At 53.5% G+C, this 17,765-nt stretch overlaps 1 protein-coding gene across 2 annotated transcripts in view; it reads left to right on the top strand.

Annotated features, from left to right (window-relative positions):
- The window catches only part of BRSK1 (BR serine/threonine kinase 1), a 32,293-nt gene that overhangs the window by 420 nt on the left and 14,108 nt on the right, over positions 1 to 17,765 (top strand). The window contains exons 2-9 of one of the 2 annotated variants that reach the window (XM_025367351.1): positions 1,593 to 1,708; positions 2,149 to 2,206; positions 4,800 to 4,894; positions 5,001 to 5,086; positions 8,054 to 8,194; positions 13,045 to 13,161; positions 13,242 to 13,275; positions 13,357 to 13,425. In XM_025367351.1, coding sequence (XP_025223136.1) covers positions 4,889 to 4,894; positions 5,001 to 5,086; positions 8,054 to 8,194; positions 13,045 to 13,161; positions 13,242 to 13,275; positions 13,357 to 13,425 — 453 coding nt within the window. In that variant the 5' untranslated portion in view covers positions 1,593 to 1,708; positions 2,149 to 2,206; positions 4,800 to 4,888. Of the gene's footprint in view, positions 1 to 1,592; positions 1,709 to 1,798; positions 2,207 to 4,799; positions 4,895 to 5,000; positions 5,087 to 8,053; positions 8,195 to 13,044; positions 13,162 to 13,241; positions 13,276 to 13,356; positions 13,426 to 17,765 lie in introns of those variants that run through there. The other variant, XM_025367350.1, reaches the window with a different exon arrangement.

The raw sequence follows: 17,765 nt of genomic DNA on the forward strand, positions 1-17,765 counted from the left end.
AAAAAAAAAAAAAAAAAAAAAAAAAAAAAAAAAAAAAAAAAAAAAAAAAAAAGCTGGGTGCCTAAAATTGCACCCTGCTCAACAGGCCCCTCTTAACCCCCTTCCCTGCTGTGGTCACCTCCTCAGCACGGACATGATTATCTAACACACCATAAATTTTGCCTATTGACCTTGTTGATCATCTGTTTCATCCACCTGCATGGAAGCTCCACAGGACAGGCCTTTTTGCTGATTTAGGTCACTGCCATGTTCTCACCAACAGGAACAGTGCCTGGCTGAGATTTGGCACTCATTAAAGATTTGTGGACTTAAGGTGTTGAATAGGGGACTTGGAAATATCACAGAAGCCAAAAGGCTCCTGTGTACACTTCATTTTATTTTATTTTTGTTAGAGACAGGGCTTCACTCTGTTGCTCAGGCGGGAGTGCAGTGGTGCAAACATAGCTCACTGCAGCCTCGAACTCACTGGCTCAAGCCTCAGCCTCCTATGTAGCTGGGACTACAGGCACATGCCACCACACCCGGCTAATTAAAAAAAAAAAATCTGTAGGGATGGGGTCTGGCTGTGTTGCCAAGGCTGATCTCCCCACCTCGGTCTCCCAAAGTATTGGGATTACAGGCATGAGCCACCTTGCCCAGTCCTGGGTGTGCTTTATAGAGGATTTGAGAATTAAATAGGTGTCTAACACTTTCGGTTACATGACATAGAGGGATCTATGGTTTATGTGGAAAGCTAATGGGGGCAGGTGGGTCACTCACAGGCAGAGCACAGGCTTGTGGACATGCTACAGTGGGGATGTATGGGCTATACTGGGGCCCACATGAAGGTATAAAGGACCCTATCATGAGCACAGAGAATATATGGGGGTCTAAAAACATACACAGGGACCTCAGGGGGTTCTGGAAGCTTCTCTGTAGAAGTAAAGAGAATCCTAAATCACTCTGGGCTGTGGGTAGATAGGCAGCCTTGACACTGGTGGGGACATAGACTTACCCTCACCCAGGATGGGTGGGCTTAGGGGGCTGGGGAAAGAGACATGAGTTTGGGGCCAGCAACTCCAAGAATTCTTTCCCTTCTCTGTCTCTGTCTCCCTCGATATGTCCGCAGTTCTCCCCAGCACATGTCCCTCCACCTGTGTGTACCCCCTGGCCCCTCCCTGCAGCTCCACCTGCGCCCCCCTCTCCCCCACCTCTCTGGCTGGCCTTCCTCTCTCTGTCTCTCCGAATCTCTGAGTCTCTCCATCCCTCTGTCGGCTTCCAGCAGTTCTCTCTCCTTCTCCCTGTCTGTTTTCCCGGCTTGCCATACCTTCCTTCTCTTCTGTCCCTGCCCATCTCTGCCCTCCCTCCCTCTCTGCCTCAGCCTGTCTCTGGTGGTCTCCATCCCTCTTGCGTCTCTGCCTGTCTCTCCTCTCTGTGTCAGCCAGGATCTTTCTTTGTGTATCTCCATCTCTGCCCCATCCGTTGGGTCCTCTCGCTCTCTCTCCATCCTTCCCTCCATCCTCTCTCCTGCATCCTCCCACCTCCTCTCCATCCCTCCAGCTGAAGGCCCGCCCCTGTCCCCCCCCCCGCGCTCCCCCTCCCCCCTCCGAAAGGGTTAACTTTGGGGAAGGGCCCGGAGTCCCCGGATGGTGATGTCAGCGTGCCGGAGAGAAAGGACGAGGTGGCGGGGGGAGGCGGAGAGGAGGAGGAGGCGGAGGAGAGAGGGCGCGTGGGGGGGCGGGGGGGACCTCGGCCTGCAGCATCCGCCGGCCCGCACCTCAGACCCCCCCGGCGGGGGGAGGCGCAGGAAGCGGGGGGCCGGCCAGAAACGGGCTGGGGAGGGGGGGCCCCGCAGCCCCCCCGGGCCATGCTGACTCCCGGGGCCTGACCCCCCCGGGCCAGCCCCCCCTCCCCCAGCTCCGCGGCCCGCCGAGTGGGGGGGGCCAGCCCAGCCCCCTGGGGACCCCCGGAGAGGTGGGGGGCAGCCGGGGGGGCCGGGACGGAGCGGTCGCCGGCCCCCACCGGAGAGACGGGGCGACCGGCCGCAGGGGGGGCGGCCGGGGGACCGGTCGGGCCGGGACCAAGGGCACCATGTCGTCCGGGGCCAAGGAGGGAGGCGGGGGCTCTCCCGCCTACCACCTCCCCCACCCCCACCCACACCCACCGCAGCACGCCCAATATGTGGGCCCCTATCGGCTGGAGAAGACGCTGGGCAAAGGACAGACAGGTGAGTCCAGCAGAAGGGGACACCTGGGGGGGGCAGGGTGGAGGTGGCGGCAGAGGCGGGACTCAGGGTATTCAAATGGCAGGGGCTGGCTCCCCAGACCCCTGGGCCCCTCATAGAGAAGGGACTTGGGATTCAGACTCCTGGGTCCCAGGATGGAGGGGGTTGGGGGCGCAGACTCTGAAGTCCTGGAGGAGAGGGGCTGGGGGCCTGGATTCCTGGGTCTGAGGGAGGAGGGGCTGGGGGCTGGACTCCTGGGTCTGAGGGAGGAGGGCCTGGGGGCCTGGACTCCTGGGTCTGAGGGAGGAGAGGCTGGGGGCCTGGACTCTCGGGTCTGAGGGAGGAGGGGCTGGGGGCCTGGACTCCTGGGTCTGAGGGAGGAGGGGCTGGGGGCCTGGACTCCTGGGTCTGAGGGAGGAGGGGCTGGGGGTCTGGACTCCTGGGTCTGAGGGAGGAGGGACTGGGGTCCTGGACTTTTGGGTCTGAGGGAGAAGGGACTGGGGGCCTGGACTACTGAGTATGAAGGAAGAGGGTCTGAGGTCTGGACTCCTGGGTCTGAGGGAGGAGGGGCTGGGAGTCTGGACTCCTGGGTCTGAGGGAGGAGGGACTGGGGGCCTGGACTCCTGAGTATGAAGGAAGAGGGTCTGAGGTCTGGACTCCTGGGTCTGAGGGAGGAGGGCGGTCGGAACCTTTAGTGTTGGGACAGGGAGTTTGGGGCCCTAATGCTCCAGCCCCCATAGGGGCAGAGGCTGGAGGGGCTCCAGGGCCGGGGAGGGGATGGAGGCGGCCTGCGGAGTGGAGCCAGGCTGGGAGCCGAGGTTCTTGCTGCAGTACAGCTGCGGACTGGGGTGGAGCGCATCCGTCCTGGGAAGCCTCTTCCCTCCGGACCGTCCTCTGGCCTCCCGCTCTCCAGGCAGCGAGTTGGGGTGACAGGGGCTGTAGGGCCTGGGACATTCTCCCCTTCTCTGGCATGCTGGCTCAGAGTGGCAAACAGGATGGAGGGTGGGAAGGTGGGCTGCAGCAGGCACGTCTCCCGGAGCGGCTGTGGAAAGGGCGTTCATCCTCTGCTGTTGCTAAACGCTGGCCACCGGCTGCGGCCTCCTTCCTGCCGGATGGATGGTGGGTGGAGGTGACATGGGAGCTGAACGCCCAGGGTCTCTATGAAGCTCAGGGCCAGAGCCAACAGGAGTGGGGACTGGGCTGTGACTGAGAGCTGAGACCTTAGGGAAAAGGAGAAGGTCAAAGCCCCAGGTCCTGAGTGGTGAGAGTGTGAAGGTGCTGCTGACCTGAATTCCTGAGTTACAGGAGAAGAAGGGGTCAGACCTGGACTGGGTCTGAGGGAGGAGGGACTGGGCCTAGAGTGCTGGGTCTGAGGGAGGAGGGGGCTGGGGGGCTGGATTCTTGGGTCTGAGGGAGGATGGAATGGGGTCTGGACTCCTGGGTCCGAGGGAGGATGGAATGGGGTCTGGAGTGCTGGGTCTGAGGGAGGAGGGGCTGGGGTCTGGACTCCTGAATCTGAGGGAGGATGGAATGGGGTCTGGACTCCTGGGTCTGAGGGAGGATGGAATGGGGTCTGGACTCCTGGGTCTGAGGGAGGAGGGCTGGGGGTCTGGACTCCTGGGTCTGAGGGAGGAGGGGCTGGGGCCTGGACTCCTGGGTCTGAGGCAGGAGGGGCTGGGGGTCTGGACTCCTGGGTCTGAGGGAGGAGGGGCTGGGGGCCTGAATTGCTGGGTCTGAGGGAGGAGGGCTGGGGGTCTGAATTGCTGGGTCTGAGGGAGGAGGGCTGGGGGTCTGAATTGCTGGGTCTGAGGGAGGAGGGCTGGGGGTCTGAATTGCTGGGTCTGAGGGAGGAGGGACTGGGGGCCTGGACTCCTGGGTCTGAGGGAGGAGAGAATGGGGCCTGGACTTCTGGGTCTGAGGCAGGAGGGGCTGGAGGTCTGGACGCCTGGGCCTATGGCTTTAGGGGCTAGTCAGGGCTGGGTCTTTAGCTTTGGGGGCTCAGGTCCTGGAGTCGAGGGTCCTGAGGAGAGGTGTGGGCTAGGAGACAGGACACACCCTTGGTGTCTGTGTGCTGCCTGTTAGGGCTGCCATGAAGACACAGGAAGGCCGTTGGGGCTGGGGGTTCGGGAGGAGGCGGAGGGTGGTCTGGGGTGGGGGCAGATGTGAGATTAGATTCTTTGGGAGTCATAGGGTCTTCAAAAGACTGAAAAACAGAGAATATAAGGAAGTGATGGGGAGAGAGAAAGTCGCGGGGGGGTTTGGAGGAGACAGACTCGGGGAAACACGGTGAGGAAAGAATGCGTGACAGGCGGGCTCCCCAGGACGGAGAGGGTGAGGGCCGGGGGTGACTGGCAGAGGACAGGGGCACCTGGCTGGATGGACAGTCAGGAGGAACGGACTGGCAGGAGGGAGGGGAAGGCTGGTTTTGTGGGAGTGCGGACTGTCAGCCCCAGGAGTTCAGGTCCGATGTGTTCAGGCCATTGTTAAACCTCCAGGCCGGGAGGAAGGCGCAAACTGGGTGGCCAAGGGAGGACATAGGTGCTGGGGATGCGGGTGACCTGGCGGAACACCCCACATTTTCACCCTGCTCCCCCAGGGCTGGTTAAACTCGGGGTCCACTGCATCACGGGTCAGAAGGTCGCCATCAAGATCGTGAACCGGGAGAAGCTGTCGGAGTCGGTGCTGATGAAGGTGTGTACGCCTGCTAGCGTGTCTGCGGGGGAGCCTGTGGGGCTGAGGGCAGGCAGGGGGCCTTGCTGACCTCTGTTCCTGTGTCTGCGCCCCTCTTGACCCTCAGGTGGAGCGGGAGATCGCCATTCTGAAGCTCATCGAACACCCACATGTCCTCAAACTCCACGACGTCTACGAGAACAAGAAATATTTGTAGGTATTTATAGACACCCAGCCCTACCCCATCCTCCCTCTCCAGGTTACCAGGGTGGGACTTCTCCAGAAACAGGGCCTAGGGGGACCTGGGGGACCTGGAGCTCTCCAGGCTGGACTGCTGAAGGCCCAGTCCCTTGCCTGTTGCACAGGGAAGCTCCCAACTACTGTTCTCACGTTGTGTTGGGCCTGAGGCGAAGGGCAACCATCCTCCTACTGTGTCCCCAGCGCCAGCTCCTTGGCCCGCGGCACTACACATGGAATGCCCTCTGCTAGATAAGCAGGGTGCCCTCGACCAGACCCAATTTGCAAGTGATCCGCCCACTTTGGCCTCCCAAAGTGCTGGGATTACAGGCGTAAGCCACCATGTCCAGCCAGAAGTGGGGGTTTTTAACTTCTAGGCGCTGATGGGCAGATGCCTCCTGTATGTAAGGCAAGGGGCCTAGCAAAGCCCAAAGGATCTTCTCAAACCCCCACTCTGAGGCACCGGAGAGCCCCCCTCCTCCCCCGGCATAACCGCGGGTGCCGTGGCAGGACACCCCAACAATGGGCCGCCTTAGGAGTTCTGAGTCAGTATCTCAAAGTCAATTACCCGCCAGGAAGGATGGGGGTGGCGGTCCAGCTGTCCAGACTCTAGAGAATGGGCCTCTTTGTCCAAACTCTGGTGACCCAAAGGACAGCTGGACTGGGAAGCTGGAGAGGGGACAGCCCTCGTGCCCCACCCCGTCCCCGCACCCAGTCCCCAGGATGAACTGACATCAGGTCATCACTGCTGGTGCAGGTTTCACACACAGGGAGCTGTCTGCCTGGCGCTCATGAGGCTTGCTCTCAGGCTTCCACAGGTGTGGCGGTAGGAAGGGGCTATTGTCCGGACCAGCGCACTCTCCACTCTTGGCGGTCACTCCCACTCCACTCTTGGTGTAGGGTGGCAGGGCCATGGGAGCTGATGCTTTGGGCGGGAATCTAGCCATCTAAGAGCTCATAGAAATTGAGCTTTTGGGGCCAGGCACGGTGGCTCAAGCCTGTGATCCCAACACTTCGGGAAGCCAAGATGGGCAGATTGCTTGAAGAGTTCGAGACCAGCCTGAGCAACATCGCAAAACCCTGTCTCTTCAAAAAATACAAAAATTAGCCCGGTGTGGTGGTGCGTACCTGTAGCCCCAGCTGAAGTGGGGCTGAGGTGGGAGGATTGCCTGATCCTGGTAGGTCGAGGCTGGAGTGAGCCATTTTTGTGCCCCTGCACTCCAGCACAGAGTGAGACCCTGTCTCAAAAAAAAAAAAAAAAATTTGAGCTTTTGTTTCCCAGAAGCTGATGGGAATTAGTTTTAACCTCCCAGAGCCTGATGGGATTTGGAGTCTAGAATCCAAATGGTTGATGGAGGCTGGGCGCAGTGGCTCACGCCTGTAATCCAGCACTTTCAGAGGCCGAGGCCAGTGGATCACGAGGTCAGGAGTTCAAGACCAACCTGGCCAAGATGGTGAAACCCCGTCTCTGCTAAAAATACAAAAAAATTAGCCAGGTGTGGTGGCAGGCACCTGTAATCTCAGCTACGTGGGAGGCTGAGGCAAAGAATTGCTTGAACCTGGGAGGTGGAGGTTGCAATGAGCTGAGATCGCGCCACTGCACTCCAGCCTGGGTGACAGAGCGAGACTCCATCTCAAAAAAAAAAAAAAGAACTATAAAAGTTGGGAGTTCGAGACCAGCCTGGCCAACATGGCAAAACCCCGTCTCTACTAAAAATACAAAAATTAACTGAGTGTGGTGGCATACACCTGCAGTCCTAGCTACCTGGGAGGCTGAAGTGGGAGAATTGCTTGAACCTGGGAGGCAGAGGCTGCAGTGAGCCAAGATCGTGCCGCTGCATTCCAGCATGGGCAACAGAGCAAGACTCTTATCTCAAAAAAAAAAAAAAAAAACTAAACAACAACAACAACAAAAACCTAATAGTTGATGGAAACTGGAACCCCGTGTCCCAGAGGCTTATGGGAAGTGGGTTTTTGGTTTTTTTGGTTGTTTTGTTTTTTTGAGACAGAGTTTTGCTCTTGTTGCCCGGGCTGGAGTGCAATGGCTCGATCTCGGCTCACCAGAACCTCCACCTCCTGGGTTCAAGTGATTCTCCTGCCTCAGCCTCCTGAGCAGCTGGGATTACAGGCATGCACCACCACACCCGGCTAATTTTGTATTAGTAGAGACGGGGTTTCTCCATGTTGGTCAGGCTGGTCTCAAACTCTTGACCTCAAGTGATCCGCCCACTTCGGCCTCCCAAAGTGCTGGGATTACAGGCGTGAGCCACCACGTCCGGCCAGAAGTGGGGGGTTTTAACTTCTAGGCGCTGATGGGAGTTGTCGTCTGTTGCCTCACAGAAGCTGGCTCGGACTGGTGCACCTTGCAATCGTCAATACCTGAAAATGAATTCAAATTTGAGCTTCCTCATCCCAGAGGGAATTAGAGGCTGGGCTTTCTAGGGGCTAATAGGAGTGGGGGTATCTTCACTTCCCAGGGTCCTGTAAGAATTGGGGTCTTTGTCTTTCAGGTGCTAATAGAACTGCCTTATCTCCTGAAACCATTAGGAGTCATAGTGTTGATTCCTCTCCGAAGCTGACATGGGAGGCTCCCTGCTGCCCGGGGCTAATGGGACTTGAGTTTGGTTTCCTAGAGGCTGGTGGAAACTGGAGTCACTTCCTCCCAGGGCGTGATGGGAATTGGAGTCTCATCCTCCCAGAAATTGATGGGAACTGGTGTCTCTTATTCCCAGGAATTGATGGGAACTGGAGTCTCTGCCTCCCAGGAATTGATGGCAACTGGAGTCTCTGCCTCTCAGGGACCCATGGGAATTGGAGTCTCTTTCTCCCAAGGATCATGGGAATTGGAGTTCTCTGCCTCCAGGGGCCAATGGAAGTGGGAGACCAGGCCCTCTGGTCCTCCACATGCCCCTTCCAGCCCTCTGCCCCCTCTATACCCTTTAGGTACCTGGTTCTGGAGCACGTCTCGGGAGGTGAGCTATTCGACTACCTGGTAAAGAAGGGGAGACTGACGCCCAAGGAGGCCAGGAAGTTCTTCCGCCAGATTGTGTCTGCACTGGACTTCTGCCATAGCTACTCCATCTGGTGAGTGGGTAGCTTGAAGGGGAGGCAGGGCTGAGGGCTGCCCAGCAGTCAGGCTTGGGGGCATGGGGAGGGCTGAGCAAAAGCCATGTGGTCGGCCCCCAAACCTTTATCCCATTGAGACATAACTCGTATACCAGAAAATTCCTCCTTTTAGAGTGTGTAATTCAGTGATATATGTTTTTGATATATTTGCAGTGGTATACATCTGCCACTATGGAATTTTAGAACATTTTCATCACCCCGCACCCATTAAGTGAACAGTCTTTCCCCATTCCCCTCCTGCTCCCAGCTCCTGGCAACCTATTTCCTGTCTGTGTGGATTTACCTATTCTAGACATTTTATATAAATGGAATCATACAATACGTGGCCCTTTTTGTATTGTGTTGTGTTGTGTTGTTTTTGAGATGGAGTTTTGCTCTTGTTGCCCAGCAGGAGCGCAATGGTGTGTTCTTGGCTCACTGCAAACTCTGCCTCCCAGGTTCAATTGATTCTCCTGCCTCAGCCTCCCGAGTAGCTGGGATTACAGGTGCATGCCACTGCACCCAGCTACGTTTGTATTTTTTTAGTAGAGTCAGGGTTTCACCATGTTGGCCAGGCTGGTCTCGAACTCCTGACCTCAGGTGATCCACCCGCCTTGGCCTCCCAAAGTACTAGCATTACAGGCATGAGCCACCGCGCCCTGCCTCTTTGCCCATCTTTAATTCAGTTATTTTTTAAAATTTGATTTAGTCTTTTTATTATTGATTTGTAACAATTTTTTATTATAGGAACAAGAGATTACTCTAGGAATAACTCCTAAAAATTATTCTGTATGATGACAGCAAGAACGAGGAGGAAAATTTAACAAAGAAAAAAGGAATTCTTTATTCTAGATGCAAGTCTTTAATCAGTATACATTTTTAAAGCATTTTTCTCCAAGTCTGTGCCATGTTTTTACATTTTTATAACAGTCTTACGAAAAGAAAAATATTTTTCATTTTGATAAATTTCAGTTTGTTGATTTTTTTATTTTATGCCTCATGCTTTTTCTGTCCTATTTAAGAAATCTTTGCCTGGCTGGGCACAGTGGCTCACGCCTGTAATCCCAGCACTTTGGGAGGCCGAGGTGGGCAGATCACGAGGTCAGGAGATCAAGACCATTCTGGCTAACACGGTGAAACCCTGTCTCTACTTAAAATACAAAAAATTACCCGGGCATGGTGGCGCACGCCTATAGTCCCAGCTACTTGGGAGACTGAGGCAGGAGAATGGTGTGAACCTGGGAGGCGGAGCTTGCAGTGAGCCAAGATCACACCATTGCACTACAGCCTGGGTGACAGAGCGAGACTCCGTCTCAAAAAAAAAAAAAGAAAGAAAGAAAGAAATGTCATTTTCTTGTATGTTTTCTAGAAGTTGTATAGTTTTAGGTCTTGCATTTAGGTCTGGGATCCATTTCAAGTTAATTTTTGTATATCGTGTGAAGTAAGGGTTGTGTAAGGGTTATTTATTTATTTTTAGTTTAGTTTAGTTATTGAGACGGGGTCTTGCTATGTTGCCCAGGCGTGTCTCAGACTCCTGGGCTCAAGGCGTGAGCCAGTGCGCCTGGCCCATATGTCCACTTTCAAACAGTTTTTTTTTGGCTGAGCATGGTGGCACATGCCTGTAATGCCAGTACTTTGGGAGGCCGAGATGGGCAGATCACTTGAGCTCAGGAGTTCAAGGCCAGCCTGGGCAACAAAGTGAGACCCCCATCGCTCCAAAAAATAAAAATAATTAGCTGGGTGTGGTGGCGTGTGCCTGTGGTCCCAGCTACTTGGGAAGGTGTGGTAGGAGGATTGCTTGAGTCCAGGAGGTTGAGGCTGCAGTGAGGCAACAGAGTGAGATCCTGTCTCAAAAAAAAAAAAAAGTTACTATTTTTTTCATTGAATTGACTTTAGCCTCCAAATAAGATATTAAATGTGCGACATTTTTATAACCGTTAAGGTACAAAATGAACGCCTTCATCTTTGAGCCTCCTTCATTTGCACATCTCTCCCACTAAGATGTGTTTTAGAGATGGGGTGGGGATCAGGGTAGAGGGACTCAGACTTGGGGTAAAGCTTGTTGATAAAAAGGCCACTTATTTCAATTTTCAGGTTTTGTCTTTTTTTATTTTTTGAGACAGGGTCTTACTCTGTCACCCAGGCTGGAGTGCGGTGGTGCAATCACAGCTCACTGCAACCTCCACCTCCCAGGTTCAAGCGATTCTCCTGTCTCAACCTCCTGAGTACCTGGGATTACAGGCACGTGCCACCACGCCCAGCTAATTTTTTGTATTTTTAGTAGAGACAGGGTTTCACCATGTTGGCCAGGCTGGTCTCGAACTCCTGACCTCAAGTGATCCACCCACCTCTGCCTCCTGAAGTACTGGGATTACAGGTGTGAGCCACAGCACTTGACCCTGTTTAAATTTTCGACACCTTCCTGTTGACAAGATTGTCAAAACCCTGATATTGAAACCCTGGCCTCTAGGGGGAGATATTCAACATATTTAATAAGTATGACCCAGTTGGCCGGGCATGGTGGCTCACTCCTGTAATCCCAGCACTTTGGGAGGCCGAGGCGGGTGGATCATGAGGTCAGGAGATTGAGACCATCCTGGCTAACACGGTGAAACCCCGTCTCTACTAAAAATACGAAAAAAAAAAAATTAGCCGGTCATGGTGGCGGCGCCTGTCGTCCCAGCTACTCAGGAGGCTGAGGCAGGAGAATGGGGTGAACCCGGGAGGCGGAGTTTGCAGTGAGCTGAGATCGAGCCACTGCACCTTCAGCCTGGGTGGCAGCGCGAGACTCTGTCTTAAAAAAAAAAAGTATGACCCAGTTAATGGACAGGCCAAATGGAAACTGCAGAATCCGACACTCCCTCTCTCCCCAGACATCCACCCTTAAACCTTGAGGGGTTTGGTTCGGGGTGGGAAGGTCCCAAGACAGGGACCAAGGATTTTAAGAACCAGCTCCATATCAGCTTTACCTCAAAATATCTCACTTTGTACGTATTCAAATACTTATGGATGAACTAATACAACGTCTGGGATCTCCTACAAACGAATCGGGGTTGGGGAGGAGTATGTAAGGGACGGAGATGAGATGAGATTGGCCCTAAGCTGATCATGGATGAAGCTGGGAGATGGATAAGTGAGGCTTCCTCTTACTTTCTCTCCAGTTTTAGGCACGTTTGTGATTGTGTGTTATAAAAAGTTTTCAGGCCGGGCGCGGTGGCTCACACCTGTAATCCCAGCACTTTGGGAGGCCAAGGCAGGTGGATCACCTGAGGTCAAGAGTTCAAGACCAGCCTGGTCAACATGGTGAAACCCCATCTCTACTAAAAATACAAAAATTAGCCAGGTGTGGTGGCAGACACCTGTAATCCCAGCTACTCAGGGGGCTGAGGCAGGAGAATTACTTGAACTCGGGAGACGGAGGTTGCAGTGAGCCGAGATTGTGCCACTGCACCCCAGCCTGGTGGACAAAGTGAGACTCTGTCTCAAAAAAAAAAAAAAAAAAGAGTTTCCAAAGCCGGACACGGTGATGCATGCCTGTGGTTCCAGCTACTCAAGAGGCTGAGGCCAGAGGATCACTTGAGCTGGGGAGGTCAAGGCTGCAGTGAGCTATGATCGTGCTACTGCACTCCAGGCCGGGCAGCAGAAAGGGACCTCATCTCTAAAACTACACTTGATCCTAACCAAACGGCCGAGAAGCGATGTCCATCTCTAAAAACAAAAAATAACGGAAGGCTGAGGCAGGAGAATGGCGTAGACCTGGGAGGCGGAGCTTGCAGTGAGCTGAGATCCGGCCACTGCACTCCAGTCTGGGCGACAGAGCGAGACTCCGTCTCAAAAAAAAATAAATAAAAAATAAAAAAAATAAAAATAAAAAAAAATAAAAATAAAAATAAAAAATAAAATAGGCCATGTGCAGTGGCTCATACCTGTAATCCCAGCACTCTGGAGGCCAAGGCAGGCGGATCACCTGAGGTCAGGAGTTCAAGATCAGTCTGGCCAACATGGTGAAACTCTGTCTCTACTAAAAATACAAAAATTAGGCCTGGCACGGTGGCTCATGCCTATAATCCCAGCACTTCTTGAACCCGGGAGGCGGAGGTTGTGATGAGCCGAGATTGCGCCATTGCACTCCAGCCTAGGCAACAGAACGAGACTTTGTCTCAAAAAAAAATAAAAATACAAAACTTAGCTGGGTATGGTGGCACACGCCTGCAATCCCAGCTACTCGGGAGGCTGAGACAGGATAATCACTTGAACCCAGGATGCGGAGGTTGCAGTGAGCCGAGATCATGCCACCGTACTCCAGCCTGGGTGATAGAATGAGACTCCATCTCAATAAATAAATAAATAGGGCCGGGCGTTATGACTCACACCTGTAATCCCAGCACTTTGAGAGGCCAAGGCGGGCGGATCACGAGGTCAGGAGTTCGAGACCAGTCTGGCCAACATAATTAAACCCTGTCTCTACTAAAAACAGAAAAATCAGCCAGGCGTGGTGGTGCGGCCTGTAGTCCCAGCTACTCAGGAGGCTGAGGCAGGAGAATCGCTTGGACCGAGGAGACGGAGGTTGCAGTGAGCCGAAATCGTGCCACTGCACTCCAGTCTGGGCAACAGAGCGAGACTCCATCTCGAAAAATAAATAAATACATAAATAAATACAATTAAAAAAAAAAACTTTTTAAGACCAAAATAAATGAAGGATAATAAATGGTCTCTCACCCCCTAAAAAACCAAGAAGTATGCAGAAGCGTTCCACTGTGAGAGCCGGTGAGTGGGGCCTGGGCCTCCTGGGAGGAAGAAGAGGCCTGAGCCCCACCTGGCTGTCTCAGCCACAGAGACCTAAAGCCCGAGAACCTGCTTTTGGATGAGAAAAACAACATCCGCATTGCAGACTTCGGCATGGCGTCCCTGCAGGTGGGGGACAGCCTCCTGGAGACCAGCTGCGGGTGAGTGGGGGCCGGGCTCCCGAGGCCCTGGGCAGGGGCTTAGAAGCCGGCTGGAGGCTCACATCAGCTCTCTCCCTCAGGTCCCCCCATTATGCGTGTCCAGAGGTGATTAAGGTGAGTGAGGGGCGGATGGAGGGGAGAGGGGTGGAGGCAGCAGGGAGGAGCGATGAAGTCACAACCGGCCCTCCCTTCCAGGGGGAAAAGTATGACGGCCGCCGGGCAGACATGTGGAGCTGTGGAGTCATCCTCTTCGCCCTGCTCGTGGTAAGGCGCCCTCACCTCTCCTGCCATTTCTAGATCAATCCCATCTGGTGGGAGCATAGGACAGTACCTTCCATCCTCACCCGGGGGTCATCTCCTGAACTTATTTATGTATTTTATTTATTTATTTATTTATTTTGAGACAGAGTCTTGCCCTGTCACCCAGGCTGGAGTGCAGTGGCGCGATCTCAGCTCACCGCAACCTCTGCCTCCCAGCTTCAAGCAGTTCTCCTGCCTCAGCCTCCTGAGTAGCTGGGATTACAGGCGCCCACCACCACATCCGGATAATTTTTGAATTTTTAGTAGAGACAGGGTTTCACCATGTTGGCCAGGCTGGTCTCGAACTCCTGACCTCAGGTGATCCACCCGCCTCTGCCTCCCAAGGTGCTGGGATTACAGGTGTGAGCCACCGTGCCCATCCTATTTATTTATTTATTTTGAGACAGGATCTTGCTCTGTTGCCCAGTCTGGAGTACAGTGATGCAGTCTTGGCTTACTGCAACCTCCGCCTCCTGAGTTCAAGCTATTCTCCTGCCTCAGCTTCCCGAGTAGCTGGGACTACAGGCACCCGCCACTACACCTGGCTAATTTTTGTATCTTTAGTAGAGACAGGGTTTCACCATGTTGGCCAGGTTGGTTTCGAACTCCTGGCCTCAAGTTATCCACCCTCCTCAGTCCCCCAGAATGCTGGGATTACAAGTATGAGCCACCATGCCCGGCAGCTGAATTTATTTTATTTTATTTTATTTATGTATGTATGTATTTATTTGTTTATTTATTTTGAGACAGGGTTTCTGTCACCCAGTCTGGAGTGCAGTGGCACCATCACAGCTCACTGCAGTCTCAGTCTCCCAGGTTCAAGCAATCCTCCCACCTCAGCCTCCCGAGCAGCTGGGATTATAGGCTCTTGCCAACACGCCCAGCTAATATTTGCATTTTTCATAGAGACAGGGTTTCTCTTTGTTTCCCTGGTCGGTCTCAAACTCCTGGGCTCAAGTGATCTGCCCACCTCAGTCTCCCAAAGTGCTGGGATTACATGCGTGAGGCCACCGAGCCCAGCCCATCTCTCGAATATTTCACTGGTAATGGGAAAGATATTACATTAACCAACAGACCAAGATTCTGGAGCTCCCCCACTCTGTGCAGAGCCAACCTTTCATTCACAGAACTGTGGGATAAAAAGATAAAAGAACTATGGGATAGTCTCCAGGAGGAACCCCAGAAAGGAACGAGGCATCCAGGAGCACCTGGAGGGCTTGATACCATGGCCGTTTACCAGCTGATTCTAGAGCATTGCGATACTGTGACAACAAGTATAACCAGGCCAGGCGCGGAAGCTCACACCTGTCATCCCAGCACTGCAGGAGGCCGAGCGGGGGCAGATCACCTGGGGCCAGAAGTTTGAGACCAGCTTGGCCAACATGGTAAAACCCCATCTCTACTAAAAGTACAAAAATTAGCCGGGCTTGGTGGCGCATGCCTGTAGTCCCAGCTACTCAGGAGGCTGAGGCAGGAGAATCGCTTGAACTCGGGAGGTGGAGTTTGCAGTGAGTCGAGATTGTGCCACTGCACTCTAGCCTGGGTGACAGAGTGAGACCCTGTCTAAAAAAATATATGTATAGCTAGATCATAGGCTATCAGCCCTGCTCCTACCACAGGGGCCTTTGTGCCTGGGACACTCTGCTACCTACTAGCCTTATTGTTCACCTAGTTCATATCTAGACTTCTTCAAGCTCTCTGCTCAGTTGTCACATTTCCAGGAAGCTTTGCCTGCCCCCGCTCTTCCTCCCCACTCCTGTGAGGTCAGACCCCCCTGTGGTAGGCTCCCTTTTCCTGGCAACGATCAGTGTTGTTGCTGTGCATTTTGTTGCTTATTTCTTTGAGTGGCATCTCCCTTCCTTTCTGTATCATCAGCTCCCGGAGGTCAGGGCCAATGTCTGGGACATTTCTCTTTGTGTGTTTTATTTCATTTTGTTGGCTGGCCTTTGCAAACCTAAAGTTGACGCATGTAAGACCCCAATAAACACCTGTAGCGAGAATAAATAAGGAATTGGCCGGGCGCAGTGACTCACGCCAGTAATCCCAGCACTTTGGGAGGCCAAGGTGGGAGGATTGCTCGAGCCCAGGAGTTCAAGACCAGCCTGGGCAACATAGCAAGCAAGACCCCATCTCAAAAGAAAGTTAAAAAATTAGCCAGGCATGGCCGGGCGCGGTGGCTCATGCCTGTAATACCAGCGCTTTGGAAGGCTGAGGTGGGAGAATGGCGTGAACCCAGGAAGCGGAGCTTGCAGTGAGCTAAGGTCGCACCACTGCACTCCAGCCTGGGCAACAAAGCAACACTCTGTCTCAAAAAAAAAAAAAATTAGCCAGGTGTGGTGGCTCGTGCCCGTAGTCCCAGTTACTCAGGAGGCCGAGGTGGGAAGATTGCTCGAGCCCTGGAGGTCAAGGCTGTAGTGAGCCATGATCATGCCCCCGAACTCCAGCCTGGATGACAGAGTAAGACCTCGTCTCAAAAATAAAAAATAAAAATAAATAAAAAATAAGTAGAAAAGAAAAAGAATACATAAGTTTTTTGTTTGTTTGTCTTTGAGACAGATTCTTGCTCTGTCACACATGATGGAATGCAGTGGCGCCATCTCAACTCACTGCAACCTCCACCTCCTGGATTCAAGCAATTCTCCTGCCGCAGCCTCCCAAGTAGCAGGGACTACAGGCATGTGCCACCATGCCCGGATAATTTTTGTATTTTTAGTAGACATGGGGTTTCACCATTTTAGCCAGGTTGATCTCGAACTCGACCTCAGGTGATCTGCCCGCCTCAGCCTCCCAGAGTGCTGGGATTACAGGTGTGAGCCGCCGCACCCAGCCATAAGCAGCTTTTTTTTTATGCCAGGCACTGTTCCGAGCATGTTATTTCACATAATTATCTCAGCAGCCCCAGAGAGGGGAAGTGACTGGCCCACGGGCACGCAGCTAAGCGGCAGGCCTGGGGTTGGTCAGTCCTTGGTCTCTTCACCACCAGGCTACATAACGGATACTGAGGGCAATGAGGCCAGCTCCAAGCTGCCTTCCCGGGGCTCACCGCTGCGTGGGGAGAGCAGCCGAGGTGCTCTGGGGACCAGCTCAGAACGTTCAGAACTCAGCCCTCCTTCACCTGGTGGCTAAAAGCCCTGTTCCCGAGCCCATCTAGCCGAGTTCCAATCCCTGCTCCCTCTCCCTGAGCAAGCCAGTCACCTTCCCTCAGTGTCCTCATCTGCAGCATGGGAATACACATCATATCTATCATTGTAAGGGTTTCGTTTTCATTTTTATTTTATTTATTTATTTTTTTAATTGTGAGACGGAGTTTCGCTCTTGTCACCCAGGCTGGTGTGCAATAGTGTGATCTCAGCTCACAGCAACCTCCGCCTCCCAGGTTCAAGCGATTCTCCTGCCTCAGCCCCCCTAGTAGCTGGGACTACAGGCACCTGCCACCATGCCTGGCTAATTTTTTTTGTATTTTTAGTAGAGATGGGGGGGTTTCTCCATGTTGACCAGGCTGGTCTCAAACTCCTGACCTCAGGTGATCCACTCGCCTCGGCCTCCCAAAGTGCTGGGATTACAGGTGTGAGCCACTGCGCCCGGCCCATTGTGAGGGTTTAAAATTAAATGCTGCACGTGGGCCGGGCGCGGTGGCTCAAGCCTGTAATCCCAGCACTTTGGGAGGCCGAGACGGGCGGATCACGAGGTCAGGAGATCGAGACCATCCTGGCTAACACGGTGAAACCCCGTCTCTACTAAAAAAATACAAAAAACTAGCCGGGCGAGGTGGCGGGCGCCTGTAGTCCCAGCTACTTGGGAGGCTGAGGCAGGAGAATGGCGGGAACCCGGGAGGCGGAGCTTGCAGTGAGCTGAGACCCGGCCACAGCACTCCAGCCTGGGCGACAGAGCGAGACTCCATCTCAAAAATAAATAAATAAATAAAAATAAATGCTGCACGTGAAGCCCCCGGCACAATGCTGGATGATTATTAGTAGTAGTTTATTCTTTTTTTCTTTTTCTTCTTCTTCTTTTATTTTTTTTTTTGTTTTTGTTTTTGAGATGAAGTCTTAGTGTTGCTCTGTAGCCCAGGCTGGAGTGCAATGGCTCGATCTTGTTCGCAGCAACCTCCACCTCCTGGGTTCAAGTGATTTCCGGCTAGCTTTTGTATTTTTAGTAGAGACGGGGTTTCACCATGTTGGTCAGGCTGGTCTTGAACTCCTGACCTCAAGTGATCTGCCCACCTCAGCCTCCCAAAGTGTTGGGATTACAGGCATGAGCCACCGTGCCTGGTCTAGTAATTTATTCTTGTTCCAGTAGTTACT

Source organism: Theropithecus gelada, chromosome 19 (assembly GCF_003255815.1).
Source record: "Theropithecus gelada isolate Dixy chromosome 19, Tgel_1.0, whole genome shotgun sequence".
In the NCBI taxonomy this organism is placed as follows: Eukaryota; Metazoa; Chordata; class Mammalia; order Primates; family Cercopithecidae; genus Theropithecus; species Theropithecus gelada.